This window comes from Alosa pseudoharengus, unplaced genomic scaffold (genome assembly GCF_046254945.1).
Source record: "Alosa pseudoharengus isolate Yale_2024_CS ecotype anadromous, Long Island Sound unplaced genomic scaffold, YU_APseudo_1.1 YU_APseudo_1.1_scf_8, whole genome shotgun sequence".
In the NCBI taxonomy this organism is placed as follows: Eukaryota; Metazoa; Chordata; class Actinopteri; order Clupeiformes; family Clupeidae; genus Alosa; species Alosa pseudoharengus.
The window spans coordinates 2,946,085-2,969,947 of record NW_027468870.1 but is presented as its reverse complement, the minus strand read 5'-3'; the positions used below and the strand labels follow the sequence as shown (position 1 = coordinate 2,969,947).

The 23,863-nt window shown below is 42.2% G+C and overlaps 3 protein-coding genes across 3 annotated transcripts; 2 read left to right on the top strand and 1 right to left on the bottom strand.

The window, feature by feature from the left end:
- The first annotated feature begins 1,159 nt into the window (after window positions 1-1,159).
- On the top strand, window positions 1,160-6,766 carry LOC143112007 (uncharacterized). Its single transcript, XM_076274258.1, has 3 exons — window positions 1,160-1,210; window positions 4,752-4,819; window positions 5,178-6,766. Exons 1-3 carry the CDS (start codon window positions 1,160-1,162, stop codon window positions 6,202-6,204), a joined length of 1,146 nt encoding a protein of 381 aa, XP_076130373.1. The 3' UTR covers window positions 6,205-6,766.
- Window positions 6,767-11,708: 4,942 nt separating this feature from the next.
- Window positions 11,709-15,737, top strand: LOC143112147 (barrier-to-autointegration factor). Its single transcript, XM_076274400.1, has 3 exons — window positions 11,709-11,811; window positions 12,788-12,943; window positions 14,669-15,737. The coding sequence occupies exons 2-3, from the start codon at window positions 12,818-12,820 to the stop codon at window positions 14,813-14,815; spliced, it is 273 nt and encodes a 90-aa protein (XP_076130515.1). The 5' UTR covers window positions 11,709-11,811; window positions 12,788-12,817; the 3' UTR covers window positions 14,816-15,737.
- Window positions 15,738-16,490: 753 nt separating this feature from the next.
- LOC143111669 (guanine nucleotide-binding protein G(I)/G(S)/G(O) subunit gamma-3) lies at window positions 16,491-23,579 on the bottom strand. Its single transcript, XM_076273932.1, has 3 exons — window positions 23,100-23,579; window positions 20,311-20,410; window positions 16,491-18,015 (listed from the first exon to the last, which is right to left on the bottom strand). The coding sequence occupies exons 2-3, from the start codon at window positions 20,407-20,409 to the stop codon at window positions 17,887-17,889; spliced, it is 228 nt and encodes a 75-aa protein (XP_076130047.1). The 5' UTR covers window position 20,410; window positions 23,100-23,579; the 3' UTR covers window positions 16,491-17,886.
- Between the last annotated feature and the right edge of the window lie 284 nt (window positions 23,580-23,863).

Sequence of the window (23,863 nt, the reverse complement as noted above, 5' to 3'; positions counted from 1 at the left end):
AAGTTTTTTTGGTGAATGCAGTAATCTTATTTGCTAGGTGAGGTAGGTGTTTGTCTTTGCCTTGTAACTGGACATTTAACTCAAATGTATCGCTAAGATATATCAAATATATCGCTAAGATAGGCCAGCTTCGTCAAGAAATGTTCATTATGTGAACGTGCTTGCAGATTCAAACATGCGCTCTTCCTCCAAGAAGAGGCGACTCGGAGCTCAAACGCGCGACAGCACTTTACCTCGGGAAAGCCACCTTGCCTCGCTGTGAAACAGTACAGCCTTTTGGTCAGCTACCATCTCTTCGCAAAGTGCGCGGAGAATAGACGCGATTTTTAAGGGCCGGGTTTTGATGAAATTCACCACTCTCACAACAACGTTCAAAATCTCATGTAGGTCGGGACTAACTAAGCTGCCTTGACACGATCGCTTCCCTGTGAATAACACAGTGCGTCCATTGCGCATAAATTAAAAAAACTCCTGTTTTTCACGTCAGTTCGCGCCCCACCTGGCATGTCTCCGCGACCCAGTAGTGGGTCGCGACCCACAGTTTGAGAAACGCTGCCCTATTCTATTCCCTCCCCTTAGCAATCGCTAACCTATCCATACACCTAAATATTCCCTCCCGGACACCTCCCCCCAATCAAAACACATCAGAACTCATTGACACATTCCATGACACAGGAGGGAGAGGGAGACACAAACACTCGCGCACACACACACGCACACGCCGGGAACACAGAAAGCCCAACACTGGGGCAAATAGCCTCGGCGATACAATATCATCACAACTGTCAAAGATAGATGTGATCATCATTGAAAACACGCCGCTTCATTCATACCGGGTCTGCCGCACATGCTGTAATTTAATATCGAGGCTACTGCGCGATACAAATCAAACGTTTCCCAAATCCCATAGGGAGTAGGGCCACGACATCTTTGCCCGAAATAAAATGTGTTAAACACTCTTTTTGTTCGGAGTTCAGTTCCTGAATATTTGGAAGCGTAGCCAGCACGGACTGAATTGCTTCATTAACTTATGCCATTGCCAAACTCCTCGAGGACAACAATTCAAACACAGCGCAGAATCTCGACGTTGTCTCTCACAACTCCCGCCTCCTGCTCGCTGATTGGCGCGGAGTCGAATCTACCGCTGCGAACGCGGCCAATGGCCGGAATCCCAGACGGAGTGGTGGAGGGAGATGAAAATCGAGCGGAAGTACGTAGGAAGGCAATTAAGGCCAGGCTATTGTATTGTGGAAACTGCTGGAGCTCATCACATCACTTTGAGCGCAGAGTAAGTCGTCCCCTGTTTTAATGTTACAACTAATTCACAGCTTGTTTGACAGAAAAAATGACAAGTTGATCGCTGTTAGAGAATGTTGCCCACATAATTAGCATCTGTTTTTCAATGCTTAGCGTCATTATAGCCTAAATTTAGCAACAGTTTACCAGCTTGTGCTCTCTCCCTCACACCATGCGTAGGCTGCATGCACACATGCGGAGAATTAATAATGATTTACGTATACTGTAGAGAGAGTCCTGTAAAAGTAGCTTATACTGTTTGTGAAGCTGTCCTACTGTAAAACTAAACATAGCCTTCTGATTAACTATTCAGAGATGGACATTAGAAAATTCTTCCTGAACAGGGGCAGAGGGAGAGGAACAGTGAGGAGAGATGAGGAGGACGAGGGAGGTATGATAACTGCCCACATTAACGATAACATTAACATTTATGTTGGTAGCCAGTGCTGTGATTTGATCTATGGTTTAATGGCAAACTTAAATAAGTTTGCTGCATTTGCAAATGTAGCCTATAATAATCTACACAGAATCAGACTCTGATTCTGTGCAGATTATTATAGGCTACATTTGGAAATGATCACCCAGTCAGTATCAAGTCAGTATGAAGGCTTTAGTAGACTATTTAAGCTACAAAGAACTGCAGTATTGCCAGGATGACTATAGGACGGTGGTGTCTAGAAGGGATACAGCTAAGGGTTAGGGTTAGGATTAGGGTTAGGGTACTTCCTGTCCTGATACTGTTTATTTCTATGGAGATTTCACTGGAGATTTCACTATCTGTTACGTGACTTCCGTTGTTAGCTGTATCCCATCTAGCCACAACCCTATAGGACCCTTGCCTGGGAGGGAAGTATATCTCAATTTTGACAAAAAATAAGCTTCCCTTGTGTTAGTAGGAAAGCATATTAAATTCATGCAGTGAGTATAGGCCTACTTATGCCTATGTGTTTGAATGTTGCTGGATAGTGGCTGCTACAACAATTGAGGGAGAGTGCTGGTCCTACAGTATGACAGTGGCAATAATGATTTTGAAGCTTGTAGCCTACCCGTAGGCTAGCCATTTATTTCATATTGCGCGCACATTTTTTATTTTTTTTTAATGTAGGCTATTGGGAGTTGGGGGCCTGTGCCCCAGCAAAGCTCTAGATCTAGAATCGCCCCTGGTCTGGCTGTCATCCACACCACACACACAGGTATCATATTTCAATCACAACATCCAGCAGGAGAAACAACAACAGTTTCAGCTCAGGACTGTACTGTTACTACTTGTATTGCTCCTAAGTGTGTCAATGTAGGCTATGCAGTTCTGTATGGGTTTCTAGCATAGCTTGTAGGCTATTTCCGGCTATATGATTATAGTCCTAATATTAAAGTCTCAATTTAAGAAGCCTTAATTGTAGAACCAGCTGTGTTCAACAGCTAAGGTTTCTTACATGCAAGCTGCTAACTGCTGCTGCCTGTTTAAAGAGTTTTATCTCGGCGATTGACCTGCGATTAGAACAAGTTAATTTGCATGAGTATTGAACTTAATTTACGCTGCGGCGTTCATGATACCAACCTTTAGTGAACACCGACCTGAACTGTCATTCAGCCGGATTCAACAATCTGGGATCATTCTAATCCATGCATTCGCAAATATGGAGGGGAGTCCCTGTGTGTGTGTGAGAGAGATAAGGTCAGTTTTCTGCCGCTGCATGAAACAAAAGAAGACATTTCATGTCTACATGAAATAGTAACAAAATATAATCTATGTGGTGGTCACAAATGTATTTAAGGGAGCATCGCTTTTGCCCAAACTCAAGGCAGCTGATATACAGTACAGGAGCCGTTGCTCTGTCGCTCATTGGACAAGGAAGGAATTTTTCTCCTTTAAAGTGGCAGGAGCTTTTTTTGCATTGAAGTGTATGCTGCAGGTTCATATTTATTCTCCAGTTCAGCTACCATAATGCCTTGGTAGATCAGTGTTTTCTAGAAATATATATTGCAAAGAAGAAACCAGGAACACCCATTTATCACTTTCAATAACTATCCTTATATTCTGACCATGTTTTCCCTTAGCATATATCCTTATCTACAAATGCACATTTTAGCTAACGCTCATTGTTTTCAAGCACAACTCAAACATCTACCAACGCATATTGGAATTGGCACAGACTGTTCACATAAAATTGAATGTGAAAAGTGAAAATTGAAATTTAATCACGTGCCATGAACATCTGCAACTGCACCAATCATATTTTCCTGCTGCCTTGACCCCGAGATCTGCAACTGCAAGCTGTACTCCCCTGCAATGACCCCGAGCTCTGCAACTGCAAGTTCATTGTCCTGCATGTCAAGTTAACCTTAGAGCCTACCTATTCTTGTAGGAATAGATTTTTCCCCCTCACGAAGTGTAATATTTATTGCACACATGAACCATGGCAAAACAAAACAATTTGGCAGTACCAAACATCGATTTTGGCAACTATAGCACATTGTGCATCGCCACAAGTCTGTAAACATAGAGGTTTCAATGAATAAAGAAAACACTGGCCATTTAAAGCTATGGTTCGGAGTAATTTCACCCTAGGGTCCTTTGCACCATGACCCCGAGCCGAACACCCTCCCAGAACCTGTTTTCCCTTGGTCGAACCCTGGTCGAGTAGCGCTGTCAGAAACGAATGACTTTCTGCAGGCATAATGGAACCAACTTAGTATCTCGTAAATTACCCCACTAATAATGCCCTGAATGGTACGAAACTTCTACAGTAGTACAACTATGTTCTTTACTCATAAAACGAGGCTTTGAAAAGTTTGTAAGTACACCAGGAGTTTATTTAAATAACACTTGCCTGATGGAAGCTACTATCTGCTACTATTTACTGCTGCGTCAACATTACTTCCGTGATTTGGGAAAAGCCTGTAAACGCCAAATAAGACATTTTCCAATGCTGTTCTCCCTAAATGATTTCATTGCTCTGATTGGTTTGTTATATCCAATTGTGTGCAGATGCATTTTTCCACTGGCCTGACGAGCCAGACCCACATTAAAATGTAGGGTCTGGGCACTCACCGTTCGCAGTGCTCAGTTCGAGGGGCGGGATAATCAGTTGTCTTTCAAATTCCCTCTGCACGCAATAGGACAGCGGCAGCGCTATGAGTCCCATGCGTTTCCCACCAGCGGAGCTAGTTGGCTAGTTCAAACGTTTGCCAACTTAATAAAACCTTAACTCGTGTCACACTGTTCGCCAACAGCAACATCCATCTTATTTGTTTTCAACTCAACTCTGCCATCAATCATTATGTTAAGCCCACCTAACGACTCTATACACGATTTCATTGGCCTGATTGAGTTGTATCGGTTGAAAACGATGTCCCAATCATTCAGTATCAGTAAATCACTGTGGGTCTAGACATAACCATAACTTGTGTTACTGTAACATCCCTCTTCCCTTATGTAACCTAATTAATTAAAGAGCAAATCAACATTATTTGCAGGGAATCCTTTAGCATGTGAACACTGGAACAATGGCAGACCTGACAAGTGAGTTGCTGAAGCATATGTTTATGTTTCTTTCTACTTAAATGAAATTTGAGCCCAAATGACATCTACTGAAATATTACCTGAAATATTAATAAATGACAGGATTCACAAATACATAATGACAAATATGTTGAATCTATAAAATCACAATACAAAATTAAATTGGTCTCTTTTATTTAATTCCATAAAATGTCAATTACCTGGAATTTGTAAAATATTGTACACTGCTTGTTACAGAACATTTAGAATTTTTTAAAAATCATGATGATCCTGAGGCTTTCTGATTAGCTGTTGCAATGACTGTGTTGAATAATACATTTAGATCAATACTATTCAAATATGTTTTGTACATTTTCAGAGTGAATCCTCGCATAAGACAACTAATCGAGAAATGTCAGCCAATAAAAACAGGCACACCAGCATGTTATTTGCTTCCAACAGAGAAGAGTGACATTGATGGAAATTCAGCACTTAGAAGATGGACTTTTGGAGAAAGAGACAAGACTGTACCTACTAAAACGGTCCTCTTGATCGGAGAAACCGGCGCTGGTAAAACCACTCTCATCAACACCATTATCAACTTCATACTGGGAGTGGAATGGGAGGACAGAGTCTGGTTTCAGATCACAGTAGAAAACAATAGCTGCACATCACAAGTAGAATCTCACACGACTGAAATAACAGTTTATGAAGTTTTTATGGAAACTAGTTCTTCATGTCTGAGAATTATTGACACTCCGGGATATATACGTGCTGATCAGATGGACCTTGACCAGAAGACTGCAGAGAACTTGCGATTCTTGTTCAGATGTGCAGATGGAATCCATGAAATTGATGCTGTGGGACTTGTGGTGAAATCTACACAGAATCGCCTCTCACAATTCCATCGCCGCATCTTTGAGCCCATTCTCTCAGAATTTGGTGAAGGTATAGAGAAGAAGACCGCAGTGTTCATCACTCACTCTGAGGGAATACCTGCTACAAATGTCCTAACGTCCCTCTGTGAAGCTGAGGTGCCCTGTGCCACAGAACCTGATGGGAATCCACTCCATTTTCTGTTCAACAACCAACAAACCGAGCGCTATGAAAAGGACCAAGAGCACGCCTACTATGCAGCATGGAACCTAGGAAGGGACAGCATGAAGGAGTTTTGGGGTTTTCTGGAAGACAGCCAACTGGGATTTACAGATGCATCAGAATCAGAAATGAGTGTGAGAGAGCGTAAAAGGCTGGAAGCTTGTGTCAGTAACCTAAAAGATACCCTGACCATGGAGATAATGAACCAGAACAAGCTTCAGCAGACAGACGAGGCCTTTGAAAAGAATAAAAGAAAATTGAACAACAACAAAAATGTTCTCTTTGAAGTTGATGAACCAACAAAGTGATGGTTCCAATTAAGTCTTTGTGGCAGTGGACCAGTGGAGCAATGTGTTGCACCACATGCCAGGAGAACTGCCATTATCCAGACTGTGGATGGATCCATTGTGCATCCTCTTGCATTGTTATGAAAAATAACAGGTGTACAGTGTGTACTGGGAAGTGCCCAGCCTCCAGTCATGTCAAACAGCGGAAGATCTTCATACCTGAAAAGAGACAGGTTGTGAAGCACGCTGTGGAGTTGAAACAACACTATGGTGAACAAGTGGACGTTAAGAAAGCAGTTGAGAAGGAGCTGAATAAATCGAAGGCTGAAATATCAAATTTGCTGGAGAAAGCCTACAGGTGCATGTTTAAACTGAAGACGACTGGCTTAAAGAGGGATTGCATGTCCATTCTTGCACATCTAAATTACTTCATTGACAAGACAAAGGAGATAGGATATGATGACAGTGCTCAGAAATGTAACGAACTGCACGAGCAAATCCAGAGTTCAACAAATAGAAGAAGTCAGTTTTTCACTCGGCCTACATAGTTACTCTTCCTTAAGTTTAGTTAATCTATCTATCTATCTCTATATATATATACATACTGTATATACTATATACCATATATATATATATATATATATATGGTTGCTCTCGCTCTTCCTGTAGTTTAGTTTTTGTTGCGATTATATCATTCAAATGAGTGAGATTCAAACAATTAAGAAAATATTACTGTAATAGTTTTTGTATGATGGTAATAGTTAATGCATGGCATTATGATATTAAACACACATAACATGTAAATATGTTACTATATTGAAGTTACTGATCTTCTGAAAACATACTGACATATTGATATTGTTGAAAATAAAACAACCTTTGTACTGGTTTACATGGTGTGAAATTGTTTCTGACGCATTATTATACTGGACACATGAATTAAAAATCTGTAAATCCGAGGTATTGGGACTTGCATGCAGGTGTAGTTCCTGTACTATGTGCATGCATGCAGGGGTCAATTCAAAGTGTGAGTCCTTTAATTGTTCTCACAAAAAAGTCTACAGAGGTAACTGTCGGGCTAATAAAATCAGCCTTTAAAGCACAGTTCCTCAATAAGCAAATGCGCTGGACATGAACTCATACATGTTTGCTTCTGAAAATCATACAGTAACATCAACACATGAATACAGTAGATAGTTTAAAAAGGGAGACATGAAAAGAGTACAACAAAGAAATTCCGATGCAAGGCAACATTTTTTGGTAAAAAATAAAATAAAAGCAGGTGTATCAGGCCAGCAGGCTCCATCAGGCCTGAAAAAAACAGCAGTGAGTTTAGGTAGCGATGAGACGTGGAGAGCATCCTGGTGGTGAGAGTGGAGCAGGGGACCTGTGTGATGGCTACTGATGCTACTGATGGAGCAGGGGACCTGTGTGATGGCTACTGATGGAGCAGGGGACCTGTGTGATGGAGCAGGAGACCTGTGTGATGGAGCAGGGGATCTGTGTGATGGAGCAGGAGACCTGTGTGATGGAGCAGGAGACCTGTGTGATGGCTACTGATGCTACTGATGGAGCAGGGGACCTGTGTGATGGCTACTGATGCTACTGATGGAGCAGGGGACCTGTGTGATGGCTACTGATGCTACTGATGGAGCAGGGGACCTGTGTGATGGAGCAGGGGACCTGTGTGATGGCTACTGATGCTACTGATGGAGCAGGGGACCTGTGTGATGGCTACTGATGCTACTGATGGAGCAGGGGACCTGTGTGATGGAGCAGGGGACCTGTGTGATGGCTACTGATGCTACTGATGGAGCAGGGGACCTGTGTGATGGAGCAGGGGACCTGTGTGATGGCTACTGATGGAGGGCCTGCTGTATCTTGCACCGCCTTAACAATCCCCATTCATTCTCTATGGCGAGTCATAACAGTACACATGTAATACTTTTTTGTCCACTAGTGGTTGTTTTGGCGCTGTTTCGAGTTTGCCATTGAAAACGAAATGAGATGTAGGCCTACCTAAAGATAGGCCTATGCTGACTGCATCGGGGCTCAAATTATTCTAAAAGTTTATCATATAATTGTTAATAGGCCTAACTTCTATTCAAGTCATATTTCTGGGACTTTCTGGGATGATTATTTCTATTTTTTAGGATATTGCTTGTTCACAACTTGAGCTGTGTATGCAAAATTTTGGGAATGCTATAAAGTCTTTTTATTAGTATTATTTAATTTGAGGTATTTCCATGTCTAACTACATTTTATATTGATATGACATGATGACAATACAATAAACGCAGATAACAATGGTATTAGATTGCAATAGCCTAATTAAATGTAATAGATTAATATTCTACTAGATTGCTGTTATTTCACAGCATTAAGCTATTTGCGGTTACGGACATACTCCGAGTCTCTTGCCCTCTCTTAGAGCCAGGCATAGTGAGCTGGCCATCTGAAGAAAAAGTTTGGGGACCACTGATTTAAGGCAACAGGTCCCAGAAATGGCCTGTTCTGAAAGGGACTGAAACTGGCAAGAATGGAGCTGCTGATAATGTGAGAGGAATTTTGCGCAAACAGCTTCGGGAACATGTTTTGTGCAACCCAGAGGTCTATTTTGACCTGCTGAAAAAATAAGTAAAATATGGGACCTTTATACCATTTACAAGGCTCAAAGTAGCCCGACATATCCAAAATCCATTTCACACCGGATTTCTCCCTTCAAGCCATTCCTTGGTCATTTTGTTTGAATGCTTATATGGTCATTGTCCTGTTATAAAATCTATTTCCTCCCTAGCTTCATCTCCCTGACTGACATGAGGTTCAGATCAAGAAGTTAGGCCTGAGAATTCATGGTTTCCTGGATGATATATAGTCATCCAGCTCCAGAGGCAGAAAAACACACCTCCACATTTCTTTTATTTTCTGTTGGCTTTCCTCCAAACATAATGATTTGGATTGGGACCAGATAATTCTATTTTGGACTCACCTGTCCAGAGAATAGACTTCCAGAAGGCCTCTGAAAGTTGAATCGGGCAGTTGTTCTTTCTTGAGAGCAGAGGCTTCATTTTAGCAACCCTCCCACAAACCTTGTGGCCTTGTGGCCTGTTAGTTATTATTAGTTATTAGTTAGTTATTATTGTTCATAAATGTTTTAAAATACTATTGGTTTAGATGGTTTCATCTCGGATTACACCTAAAAAATACTCTCATGCATGCACGCATGATTAAAAAGCCATGCTATTGAATTGCATCTCTCACACAGGGAGAAATGGAAAAGAGTACAACAAAGAAATTCATTAAAGGCAACATTTTGTTTTGGTCAAAAATAGAAGAAGGCCAGCAGACTCCAGCAGGGCCTGAACGAACAGCAGCGAGCTTATTTGTCAAAAATGGAAAAGGTTTTGAAGTTTAGTTTAGTTTTAACTTACCTGCATCTGAATACAATGCAGCCTTGTGTCCAAACTCCAGACATGTCTCTCCTTGTGTCAGTTAAATGGCCAGAAGGCAACATCCTGACCAGGCTCTCCTCTCATGGCCTCTCCTCTCCTACCACCAGGGGGCTCTCTACTGCCCTCTGGAGGCTATAAAAGGGCCTGAGCAGTGCGCATGATGAACCATAGACCTCTGATGTTCGCCTACAAAAAAGCTACCATCTTTGCCCCTATAAGGAGATCTGGTATCTTGCGATTTTTCCTATGGGAAAATAACATATGGAATTTGAATTATCTCACCTGTTAAACTCTCGAGGGGACAAGAGATCTCAAATGCAGACGTTTTGCTCTACACACTTATGTCCACTGCCTTCGAATGGATACTGTGATCTTCGGTTAAGACAGCAAACTTAGATTTTTGCTACCCCAGAACTAACTTGCAATGCAACTTGCCATAGGTAGTTAGTTTCAATTCAAACTTGGATCTCCTTATATGGGCAAAGATGACAGCTTTGGTTCCTGTTTGTAGGCGAACTTCAGAGGTCTATGGTGACATCAGTAAGGACAAGTCAGACGAATCAGACAGTAGATGTGTGTATTATTGCACTGGATCGCTACGGGCTGACAGTAGATGTGTGTATTACTGCACTGGATCAGGCTGACAGTAGATGTGTGTATTATTGCAATAGGGGGTGGAAGGGTTGGTACGGGCTGAGGGCATTTAAACTGTTGTACACACTTAAATTTCTGCAATAAAAATAAATGCTGATCAAAAAAGACAGGCAGTTAAAATGATAACCTTATAATGGTAACCTATAAAAACATTTAGATTAATATTGCAAGATATTGGCATTTTCAAAGCTCTGCGATCTAGCCTACCCTTTAGATTAAGTTATACATATTACTTTAACTTAATTCGTAATCTCTTAATCTTTTTCCACATCCCCGTCCATTTACCTTTGCAATAGAACTGTCCTCACTCGGGGATCCAGAGATGCAGAATGAAAAGGGGGAACGAACCGCCGTCACACTATCTGGAGAAATATTCTTTGGTCACCGCTATTCTGAGATCTACTGCTCCCACTGACTTCTATTCAACACATCAAAACAATACTTTGAAAATGTGCTAAATCTAACGCTGCTGACTTATGCCAGCAACCATTTCACTTTGATAATAAACTACATTTTGGTATAAAATATATACCTCAAAGATAACAGAATTTGGCTTAAGCAATGTGGAGAAATCTTATCAAAAGTGTTAGCCCCTAACACTGCCCTTTGCTCAAATTGATGGCCATCTTATGTTGAATGTCAGAGTAATTACATTCAAAAATGTAGCTTAATATTAGGCTACATAACAATTTATAAATGAATGAAGTTTTAAAAGAACAACACCAGATGGATTAGACAAACAATTTGTAAGGAACAACAAGATTTTCTACCGTAATTTCGTGTTAAATTAAATATGTCATGGCGCTATTGCGCTGCACGGCCACCAGATGACGGCATTTCACTGCTTGCATACACCCAAATAAGGCCCGAAGTGCAGTGCCACCATCTGGTGGCCATGAAATATTTAACGTGGCCCATTATATTAATTAGAAAAGCGGTCGTCGAATAATTTTACTTTTAAGTTTACTTAAGGCGAATAGACTCTAGTCTACCTGCTTCTGCACTGTTCATTCAGGGAGAATCCAGCTGTAGGGGGAGACACCATCCTTCGCTTTGGACAAAAGCGTCTGCCAAATCCCATGCCATAACCATCCACAGGTTACACAGAGAAGCACAAAGTAGGCTCTATAGTTCTTCAAATAGGTTCTATAACGCTTGCCCCCTGAGGGTTAACATATGCCTATATTATGTAGATCTAACATACATTCATACATACATACATACATACATACATACATATTTGTTGTATAAGCAACCAAGAAAATGTTCTGTTCATTCATACAAAAGGAACACTGAAAATCAGATAATTGATCAGTTAGAGAGAGTGATATTAGGTGATCAGATATGACTGACTGACCTGTTTTGCATGTTTTAAGTTTCACCAGAGGGCCCAGCCTCAGAGGGCAGTGTAAGCGGAAGTGATGTCACTAACGGATCAGGAAGTTATGTTGGAATTTGAGAGCGCCTTTACTTTGTAGACAACGCTGAGTGGAGAGACTGCTGACTTCACACTATCAAAAAGGTAGAAAGGCCAATGCTTTTATTTTTTATTTCAGCCATAGTAAAGTTAGTAGTTGTGTTGATCAGTTATATGGCAACTTGTTTGTCTTCTGTCTGTGTTGTAAGAATTCTTATAAGTGTGTAATTTGAATGAGATCATTTGTAGCTAGTTAACGTTAGCTGCAGCCACCGGTTATCTAGCTATCTGGAAATGCCTCCAACTCCATGGCTGCAGCTGTTCTTTTTGTTAGCTAGCTGTATGGCTAACTAAGCGTTGTTACACTCCTATAACTAAATGTATCTTTTTAGCTAGTGTAATATAACGCCAGTCCCTCTGCAAGTGGAGGCCGCTGTTTGCAAATGTACTAATTATATAAATGTGGTATCAGCTTGTGATTGAACAGTCAGTTCAGTGTGTCCGAGCGATTTGGCGCGCAGTTTCAATCGTATCAGCTAGCTTAACATTAACGTTACCCCTTGGAACTTAATGGTCGTGGTTAGCATACTTCAACCTGATGGTATTGGTTCGCGTCCCAGTCTAAGCTTAACGTTGCCAGTTTTGTACGCACATTTAGCATCGCTGCATTTTCCGTTTGGAAAGTTAATATTATTGTGAACTCTTAATACAGGTTTACTTTTGGCAGATCCCCACTGATTTAACTTAGTTAGCTAACTCTGTTAACAATAACAATCAGCCATCTTTAAATTTGCACTTAGTCACAGATTAAAACTAACCCCTACTAACTATGTAGACTACGTTCAAAAACTCAAAATGAAACCTATCCACACAGTAAAGCTCCATTAAGGTATAAAACTCTCAGTTTCATTTCCTTGCAGTGCTACATGCATGACACCCTTGTCTAAAGACTATTTTGTTGACTCCAGGCTGCAGTTACAGGATTGCATTTGTGTTTGTTTTACACAGAGGCCTTGTCTATAGACTATTCAGTTGACTCCAGGCTGCAGCAATAGGATGCATTTGTGTTTGTTTTACACAGAGGCGCTTGACGGAAGTCACCTGAACCAAGATGTCGTCAACATCCCAAAAGCATAAAGAGTTTGTGGCTGAGCCCATGGGCGAGAAGTCGGTGAATGCTCTAGCAGGCATCGGAGAGGTTCTCGGCAAGCGTCTGGAGGAGAAAGGTTTTGATAAGGTGAGCCTCAGACTGCCTGCAAGTAGATCTTATCCTGAAGTGAATCGCTTTGTCAAATCATTTAGGCACAAAGGTATAATGCTATCTTAATAACACATCTTTAGTGTACTGCTGCATCTTACTCAAGAGTACAGAGTGAACATCCCACCACTGTGTATACTCCACTCCTTTATGTGGTCTACACTCAAATGGTCTATATATGTAATATTTGATGTAATCTACACTCAAATGGTCTATCTGTGTAATATTTGATGTAGTCTACACTCAAATGGTCTATCTGTGTATGTAATATTTGATGTAGTCTACACTCAAATGGTCTATCTGTGTATGTAATATTTGATGTAGTCTACACTCAAATGGTCTATCTGTGTATGTAATATTTGATGTAGTCTACACTCAAATGGTCTATCTGTGTATGTAATATTTGATGTAGTCTACACTCAAATGGTCTATCTGTGTATGTAATATTTGATGTGGTCTACACTCAAATGGTGTATTTCTATGTGTAATGTTTGCCTGATGTACTGATCTGCACTCTCTCGTTTCAAAGCTTCAGACTCTGTTATATTTGCTTGTGTGATTATATATAATATGATATACTAAATATAATACTATGCATTGGTGCAGTCAATGGGGACAGAATGGGGTGAATTATAAAGCTGCTCTTGGCAAGGCCCCATACCACTGCTGATGTATTGGTGGCATGTGCCATCTGCCTTCATGGTCAATTATCATTTAAGCAATATCTCCCATCTCTAGTGTACAGTATAGAACTGGTAAGTCCCGCCCATCCGCTAAACCCCCAGTGGACCAAAATCGTCAATGCAAGTGAATGTGAGAAAATAATTATTTTCTGGTCCCGTTTGAATTGTGCCATGAATGTGAACATATGTTGTCTGTGAATTTTTAATATAATCTTTCATGTTACGAGTTTGACAGTATATTATAAGATTCTTCGGCTATCAGTTGTGGAAAAGACATAACGAGAAAGACTACATGTCGCCTGTGACGTGAGCTAGCTCTAATCGCTAACATTAACTGAGATGCTAGTTTTTGTAACGGCAGGAATAAACACACATGGTAACAAAAATATTCGAAACATGTCTAGCTTCACTCAACACTTTAACGCTATGATACAGTGTGATTGTAAAGTTGTATGGTTCACTGTGTTCAAAGTCGATCTTCATAACCCTCTACATCTCGACCAACTGATGGTTGTTATGGGAAACTAGTTAGTTGTCGTCTAGCGGAAAGTTGTAGTCCACAAAGTGCTCTCACACAAAGTTTAACCGCATCAAACTTCTACCCGCTCAATTGTAGCATTCTTTACACAAAAAATTATATTAAAAATTCACAGACAACATATGTTCACATTCATGGCACAATTCAGACGGGACCAGAAAATAATTATTTTCTCACATTCACTTGCATTAACGATTATTCAACCTAGAGGTCCAGCGGGGATAGCGGAAAGGGCGGGACTTACCAGCTCTATAGTCAGACCAGCTTGAGCTCTGCTTCTGCATCAACACTCCCTGTAGGCCTCTCCACCAGAAGTTGCATAGATTCCATGTTCTACTGTGTTTGACTTTGTTGCCTTAGTAACGTGAGTGGAGGCTTAGCTAGTGGAGGGATCATATCACAACAGTGTTTGTTTTTGTTTGTGTATTTTTGCATGTTTTTATTCCCACTCCTTCATGTCTCCTGCTTTTCCCCTTTCTGCAGGCATACGTAGTACTTGGCCAGTTCCTGGTCTTGAAGAAGGATGAAGAGCTCTTCCGTGATTGGTTGAAAGACACATGTGGTGCCAATTCCAAACAGCAAGGTGACTGCTACGGCTGCCTTCGAGAGTGGTGCGACTCCTTCCTGTAGACGACCAGCTCCGCTGTTTTCTCTTTTTCTTTTTTTTTATACATATATAAATATAATTCACATGTTTTACCTCTAAAGTGCACAGGCCTCCCGTGCTAACAACTTGTGAGTGATGCTGGTTTGGTAGTGATAGCTTTGAACCACAGCCCCCTAGAGCAACAAGTAAGCTCAGCTAGTTTACCACAACTGGGCATCTGCAATGCCGATCTGCCGTAATGTCTAGTCTAGCTCCAGATTGTCTGCTGAGCTTCTGCGTATAACTGATGACATGTCATGGACGGGGGTTCTAAATATTTTCTTTAGTTCTTTGGGTTTCAGTTTTGGGTTTGAGTTCAGCTACCATGACTCTTAACAAAAGTTGGGCGCGTTCACGTGAGCAGCGTCTGTGGTCTACTGATTGTCTTCACTGCTCGGTTAAAGGATGCCTTATTTGACTGTTATTTAATCTCCAGTGAAAATGCGTATTACACATACTGTTGGCATACATCATGCAAGCTACCTAATGTTGATCCAGTTTTTAAGTGATTTTGAAGGATATGTTTTTAAATATATGCAGTCTCATTGGGTGTAGAACAACATTGTTTCTCTCTCCTGTTCCAAACATGACTGGCTGGCCCTTGGGTCTGTTTCCTATCCAAATACGACGCAAAGCTGAGCGTGGCAGTGGCACAGCAGTAGAAGGTCGTCTTGCTGCTAGATATGTTGAGCACACGCAAATTAAAGCTACTGCCTGTCACCATTGGCCAAAATGTGAACGCTGACATGATGCACAGAATGTTTTCCATTGTCACATGCTTTCTCCTTTCCATTTCACAATTGTTAAACATCGATGATTTCAGCATGTAATATTTGTCTGTAAGGTTTGTGCATTTTTTTTAAAGAATCAATACATGTTTGAAAGAACAATAAAGTGTAAAGATAGTTACTGGCTATTCTCTTCTATTATTGAAGGCCTTGCTTTTTTGAGACTCTAGGCTTTCAGGTCTAATAATTTGTCCTTTACCTTAGATGCATCAGGAAATGTAGAATTACAGAAAACAAACTACTATTGCTTTTTTGTGCCATGCATTTAATGTCAGTTTGTGTATAGCCAACTCTTTCTGAGTCTCTAGGAGATGTCCTTTAGTCTAGAACTAGGACCGTCTTTAACGATCAGAAAGAAAAGTGCCAGGAACATTGGCCTCTGTCAAATTTGAACACCCTTCCGCTTTCGTGCTCCACATATCACTAATCTTGCTTGCTAGTATAACCTCTAGGTATAGGCCTTCCTTCGTGTTGGTAAACTGAAACATTTGGAACATTCAAACTAATTTGTCAATACCAGTGCTTATACACGCTTGTGTGTTTGTGCACTTCCCCTTTCTAATGTGTTTTTCCAACAATACGGTGTAGGCCTAGAGAATCCCGAACTCAGTGCTGTGAATTCCTGTCACTAGAGAAAAGTGTCCTGTTGCCTAGTTTAGCAGTGACTTCCTGTCACTAGAGAAAAGTGTCCTGTTGCCTAGTTTAGCAGTGACTTCCTGTCCATGAGAAAAGTGTCCTGTTGCCTAGTTTAGCAGTGACTTCCTGTCACTAGAGAAAAGTGTCCTGTTGCCTAGTTTAGCAGTGACTTCCTGTCACTAGAGAAAAGTGTCCTGTTGCCTAGTTTAGCAGTGACTGGGTATGAGAAGGCGTGCTGTATTTGAAAAGAACATCTGCACACTTTGCGTTTGTGGTGAGGGGTTTTATTTGGGCATAGTACATTTTCCCATGTTCCTTACAGACAAAATTTGAAATTGGGTCCTTAAAAAGATGACTGTTTGACATGTCTTTGAACCGAGATGTCCCTGAAAATATTAGCTGATATGATGAAACTGTTGCAGTATTCAGGAACATAAATATCATCTTTACAGAAGGAGAGGGGCAACACAAATGGCATGTGGCTAATATGAAGAGTTCCTTACATGGAGAAGAAACTCCCAGAGAACTGATGGTGTTGCTCCCAGAGTTGGATATTTAAGTATACAACATCAGAAAGCCACTCTCAACCTATTGACCGTTTACCCACCCTGCAGCTAAAAAGAACAAATATGTTTATCCACAAACTATTCAATATAAATTTATCAGTCACAATTTGACAATGAAATACTGCGTCTCATAAACGAGTGTGTAAACAGTATGTGAATACCCATCTCCTTGTTTTGCTGTTGTATGACTGTCCAGCACCTGTACCGATGCGTGTGTGTGCCAGGACAGGCCCACACGTGACTCCGTCCCTGCTACCATCCGGTCAGGGACACAGATTTGGCGTATTCAGTGGAATGTTAGGAGCAGGGTTTGCATGCAAACACACATCCCAGACACGCAGTCAAACTATGGAGCGGACAAGGGCCAGACCTGGGCCATAGCGACCCCAGATCTGCAATCTGAGATGCCGGTGCCGTCTGACGCCTAACGCTCTTGTACACACGTGCAGCCCTGTTTTCCACGGCCTTGCACCGACACCCAAACAACATCTAGCTACACACCACTCTTCCACACCAAACCAAAATAACAGAAGGCAAACAGAAATGCACTGAATAGCTGAGAAAGCATATTGATGCACAGAAAAAAAGATAAATGGCATCGACCAGCACAGAATTAGTATTAAAAGTTTCACGTCATTTCGGTTTCCACGGCTACCCCACCACCTAGTTTCATTTGATTATCCAAAAAATGAAGTGTGCTTGCTGCTGTTTCTGTGTCTGTCTATGTGTGTGTGTGAGTTTGAGTGTACTGCATGTACTGTGGTTTTCCCATCATATAATCATATACTTTAGTTTTTCGATCTATTTTTGTTCACTTTTTGTTGTTGTTACAGACATCTTTTAATAAATAAGTTTGCACTTCAAAAAAACTTAGCTTATGGTAAGAATTTTGTCTCACCACATGTCAATTGGTTCAGTGACTTGTGTATCTGCATGTGTGTGTGTGTGTGTGTGTGTGTGTGTCCGAAATGCATGTATAGAAATCTGCAATCTAGAGTAGGCATAGTATCCCCCTCCTCTCCTCTTCTCCTCTTCTCCGCTGTGCCATGGCTGCCCTGGTCCTGGTCACAGCAGGGCACAGAAGAACTTCTTTTCCCTGAAGGGGTTCTCTGAGGTGGGCACCGGGGTGATCAGCGGATCCTCACACACGTGCGCATCACAGTACGCCATCAGGTCCGCCGCTGCTTTGGAAACCTGCCGGGGTCAGAGGTCAATAGAATGTTTACATGGAGTAGTATCAAATCTAGATGCCGTCTGAGGAGGTATACGGTATAAGGAGGTGCAGAGCCGTGCTGAAGTTGAAAAACTGCACCTGCTCATATGATATTTCATGACACATTAATACTAACAATAAAACGATGGTCTGAGGCAAGTGCTCTGGGTGCTTAAGAACTTTTGCACTGGACTATGGGTGCTATAAGGGACTGGCCCTCATACCCAAAGCCTGATACCAAATGACTATATAGAGGGATTGGTCCCCATGCCCAAAGCCTGATACCAAATGACTGTGTAGAGAGTCATTACCCATAATACATCATGCAACCTAAAGCCTCATTCACATCAGGATTTGAAGTATTGAAGGTGTTAAATATCTCCCTGCGTATCACCAACCTGGATCACAGTGCCCCATTATTAGTCTGCTGTTAGCATAGCAGGAGTGCCCAACCTTTTTAAGAGCCGCTTTGACAAAATGAACATGGCCAAGAGCTACTAAAGCTGGACATATTAGTAGTAGCATGTATTCAGTTCACATAGCTGATCTCCACTCAAAACATCTGAACAAGCTTTGTCTGTGTTTTAAGGCTCCTTCCAACTCCTTTATCTTCTCAGTTTGTAGGCTGTGAGTTTGATTTGATTTTAACAGGTTTACCAAGTGACTGTTTTTATCAGATTTAAGACCATTTTCCTTCAACCTTTTTGGAGAGCTACACAGAACCGAACAGGTGGAGAATTTGAAGTATTGCAGTTGGAGATATTTAGCCAAACATCTCTCCCTGTGTATCCACACCCTGGATCACAGTTCCCCATTAAGTTAGCCTAGCAGGAGTGCTGGATCACAGTGGCCCATTATTAATCTGCTGTTAGCCTAACAGGAGTGGTTAGCATAGCAGGAGTGCCCCATTATTAGTCTGCTGTTAGCATAGCAGGAGTGCCACATTATCAAAGATTGTTAAGGCAGAGCAAGATACTTCGTCGTATTTCATGTCTATGGGCGCGAAATGGGGATCAAATCCTGTCTGCATAAAGAGGCGTGTCGATGACGTATTGATGAGCGTACGTTGCAAACCGCCAACAGCAGCGGCATAAATAACCGGCGCACACCTGATATAAAGTCGATTTTCTCCAGACTGGAATGCTCAAAAATGCTAAAAATGTACCTGAAATGTTCACAAGGGTTTGAGGATCGATCATGAAAACGTGCCCGAAATTCACATTCCTAACTCTATAGAACTAAGACCTTAGCATATGTGGTAAAATTCTGAGCTATGCCCATAGACTTCCATGGTGCAGTCGCTGCCTCTGCTCTGCATAAAGGGGGATTTTTACCCCCCCCCCCCCCCCCTCGTGCGATCCGGGTTCCCGGAAGTGGCTCCTGATTAAGTATCTTGCTCCGCGTTAACAATCTTTGACATTATTAGTCTGCTGTTAGCCTAACAGGAGTGGTTAGCATAGCAGGAGTGCCCCATTATTAGTCTGCTGTTAGCATAGCAGGAGTGCCCCATTATTAGTCTGCTGTTAGCATAGCAGGAGTGCCCCATTATTAGTCTGCTGTTAGCATAGCAGGTGTGGTTAGCATAGCAGGAGTGCCCGGAGTGCTGGCATCTCCAGCCAGTACCAGGAGTACTGCTAGCCTGCATGCCCCCAGCTCCCCCTGCTGCTAGCCTGCATGCCCCCAGTCCCCCTGCTGCTAGCCTGCATGCCCCCAGTGCCCCTGCTGCTAGCCTGCATGCCCCCATTGCCCCCAGTCCCTCTGCTGTAAGCGGTATGCCCCCACCAGAGGCAGCTGTAGCCTACTGGTTAGCGCTTCGGACTTGTAACCGGAGGGTTGCTGGTTCGAACCCCGACCAGTAAGCTACGGCTGAAGTGCCCTTGAGCAAGCACCTAACCCCTCACTGCTCCCCGAGTGCCGCTGTTCCACTGCGCCGGGATTAGTGTGTGCTTCACCTCACTGTGTGTTCACTGCGCCGGGATTAGTGTGTGCTTCACCTCGCTGTGTGTACACTGTGTGCTGTGTGTGTTTAGTGGGATTAGTGTGTGCTTCACCTCACTGTGTGTTCACTGTGTGCTGAGTGTGTTTCACTAATTCACGGATTGGGATAAATTCAGAGACCAAATTTCCCTCACAGGATCAAAAGAGTGTATATACTTATACTTATACAGACTGCCCACACCTGGACACAGTGTCAGCCTTCTCAGATGGCAGGACACTGCCGGTGCCGTGGCAACCATGGGAGAGGGTAAGACAGGACCAGTGCATCTGTCTCTCACCTTGATGCGACAGAAACTGGCTTCAATTTTCAGCTGTTCCACCAGCTTTCGGGCCTGTCCCACACTCATGGTGCTGTTCACTGGGGTGTCTCCTTTCATCCTGTCACCAAAACACACACACATGTACAGTACACACACACACACACACACACACATATATATACAAACACACACAAACACAGGAAATTAAATAAGTGTATGCATAATGCAGCTACTTGTTTACATTGATTTCTTACTCAAAAAGGAAAACACGTCAGAGTGTCAATTAAATCGTAAAAGAAAGAAAATATTATTATAGTTTGAATACACATTGCAAATTTAACTTTAAATTTTGATTTCTGTTTGGTCATTGATGCTTGACAACCATGCGATACAAGGCATTGAATAAAGTCTATGGAATCATATCATATTCTTCATCAACAAAGTATCACTCACAAATGAGCAAATATATCAAATATATAACTATAACACTGGAACACTTTGGTGATATATCAAATATATAACTATACCACTGCAACACTATGGTGATATATCAAATATATAACTATACCATTGGAACACTATGGTGATATAACAAATATATAAATATACCACTGGAACACTATGGTGTTACAGTATATATATATCAAATACCACTGGAACACTATGGTGATATATCAAATATATAACTATCTGTACGTACACACCGCCACCGACTTGAGCTTCCAAAGAAGCTCTGGTCGCCCAGGACACTTGTCAAAAAAGTCCAGGGAAGCTTTGGACGCTTTGGCCGCTCTGACGTGACCGCATTTTACGTTGGATCATGTTCTATCTTAATACTTTATTCTATTCGATTGGTTGCTGGTCGTTGGTCGCTGAACCGCGTCATAGCTCATTACCATAAAGTTGACTGACTTTCAACTTTCTGCTTGACGCTCAAGTCGCTCAAGACGCCCAAAACGCGACGCCGACGGATTTGCCGCTTCTGGCAGCTGAGAGAAGCCGGCTTCCATTGAAAATGAATGACTTCCTGAATCTTTGGAAGCTCAAGTCGGCGGCGGTGTGTACATACAGTATACCACTGGACCACTATGGTGATATATCAAATATATAACTATACCACTGGACCACTATGGTGATATATCAAATATATAACTATACCACTGGACCACTATGGTGATATATCAAATATATAACTATACCACTGGACCACTATGGTGATATATCAAATATATAACTATACCACTGGAACACTATGGTGATATATCAAATACCACTGGAACACCATGGTAATATATCAAATATATAACTATACCACTGGACCACTATGGTGATATATCAAATATATAACTATACCACTGGACCACTATGGTAATATATCAAATATATAACTATACCACTGGAACACTATGGTGATACAGTATATCAAATATATAACTATACCACTGGAACACTATGGTGATATATCAAATACCACTGGAACACTATGGTAATATATCAAATATATAACTATACCACTGGACCACTATGGTGATATATCAAATATATAACTATACCACTGGACCACTATGGTGATACAGTATATCAAATATATAACTATACAACTGGACCACTATGGTGATACAGTATATCAAATATATATACCACTGGAACACTATGGTTTCTTGATCAGATCAGACTCCTACAGACACCTCCCATAATCATCCTGTCCCTCTCTCTCTTTCTCTCTCTCTCTTTTTCTTTCTCTCTCAGACACACACATACACCACACACACACATACACCACACACACTCACACACATACACCACACACACACATACACCACACACACACATACACCACACACAAACACACACATACACCACACACACTCACACACACACTCACACACACACTCACACCACAGACTGTTTCTCTGTTTCTCTCCAGGGACTTTTCTCCACTGGAGTCATTAGTGCTTCCTGTTGAGCGCAGCCTGCCCTAGAAACCCTAAACCTGATCTTAAAGATTGGAGGTCACCACCGCCTGGCATCACACACCAGACAGGGAAGCTAAGACCCCCAAAACACTCTTATGATGACCTGTTTGTATCTGTTATAGGCAAGGATAGATAGCCTAAACGCAAAGCAATACATCCAACACAGTGACAGTATGATACAAGATGTCTTAGGTGTTTAGAATCACAGTGACAGTATAACGTATACAAGATGTCTTAGGTGTTTAGAATTATTTTTCTTGTCCATTTATTTTCATTTATTAACATCATATCATTATTCAGAACAAGTGCCTTTAACCAGTATGCGTAAAGCAATGTAATTTTTCTATATGTCAATGGAGCGACTCGTTAAACGCGTCAGTCCCTCTGGTGGTACAGACACAGCATAGAGGCGGCAGCGCTGGGTGCATTCTCATCTGATACACTACACACAGCGTGACGGCGCACCATTCCTAGCAAGAAAACATTTACAACCCTCATAGCATCCAGCTTCAGACCAGTCTGCTTGTGTGTATGACTGTGTGTGCGTGTGTGTGTGTGTGTGTGTTCCTGTATCTGTGTGTATGTGTGTGAAAGCTACAGCTGTGTATATCTATGTACATATATCCACATTGTTACCCACAACATAGCCAAAATACACAAGCAAGAAAAAACTCTGATTTGAAAAAGAGAGAGAGAGAGAGAATGGCGGAATGAGGAAGAGAGAGAGAATGGGAGGAAGAGACAGACGGACCACGGAGGTGTGATGATTCCCTCTGGCCTCCCTCTCCTTTTCTTCTCCTCTTCCCTTCTTCCTCCCCTCTCGGCTCTTACCCTTGCTGTCTTCCTCTTCTGGCGTTACTCTCCCTCCTCTTCTCTTCTCTTCTCTTCTCTTCTCGTCTCGTCTCTACTCTGGGCGCCTCGCTCCTCTTCTCTCTGTCTCTGTGTTTGTGATTTCAGCCCGGCCGGACCCCACCCTCATAGACGATGTGGATGCTCCCTCACTCTCCCTCTGCTCAGTCCAGTGCACCGCAATTCTGCTACAGTGAGCACCAGTCTCTGGGTGTACAGGCAACTCCCCCCCTGCATCCAGTGGAACGTGCCAGGGGGAGGGAGGTGGTGCCACTGGAATTGATTTCTCTGAGTGGGCTGGACTGTACCATATTGAGGGGTAAGAGGGGGGATTTGAGGGTGGTGTGGACCCCATGAGAGAAAATCAATAAGATGAGAGCAGGGGAATGATCCTGAAGTGAAAATGGCTGTTGCCGTGTGTGCATATTGATGCACTTAAAAGCTCTGGCCGTGAGTGCTATATATTGGCTGTGGTTTCAGCCTTGCATTAGACATATCCATCAATTCCCCCTCCCCCCCACCCTCCCCTATCCTGTTACCATGGGAACTGCTGCAGTCTCAGCCTCTTTGTCTTTCAAGCACCATGGCACCATTTTGCTGTAATGGTCTCTCCCACCTTGGCGGAGATCGATCTTATAAACCCCCTCTTCAGTCGCGACATCATTAGCCTCAGATGGTAACCCCCCCCCCCCACACACACACACACACACACAAACACACTCCTCCACCCACACACCCCCCACCCT

Coding starts and splice junctions, on each gene's coding strand:
- LOC143111669 (XM_076273932.1), bottom strand. CDS start 20,409: ATGAAAGGAGACACCCCAGTGAACAGCACCATGAGTGTGGGACAGGCC. Junction 18,016..20,310: donor CCAGTTTCTGTCGCATCAAG/GTGAGAGACAGA, acceptor TGACCCCGGCAG/GTTTCCAAAGCAGCGGCGGA.
- LOC143112147 (XM_076274400.1), top strand. CDS start 12,818: ATGTCGTCAACATCCCAAAAGCATAAAGAGTTTGTGGCTGAGCCCATG. Junction 12,944..14,668: donor AGGAGAAAGGTTTTGATAAG/GTGAGCCTCAGA, acceptor CCCTTTCTGCAG/GCATACGTAGTACTTGGCCA.
- LOC143112007 (XM_076274258.1), top strand. CDS start 1,160: ATGGCCGGAATCCCAGACGGAGTGGTGGAGGGAGATGAAAATCGAGCG. Junction 1,211..4,751: donor GAGATGAAAATCGAGCGGAA/GTACGTAGGAAG, acceptor AATTAATTAAAG/AGCAAATCAACATTATTTGC. Junction 4,820..5,177: donor AACAATGGCAGACCTGACAA/GTGAGTTGCTGA, acceptor GTACATTTTCAG/AGTGAATCCTCGCATAAGAC.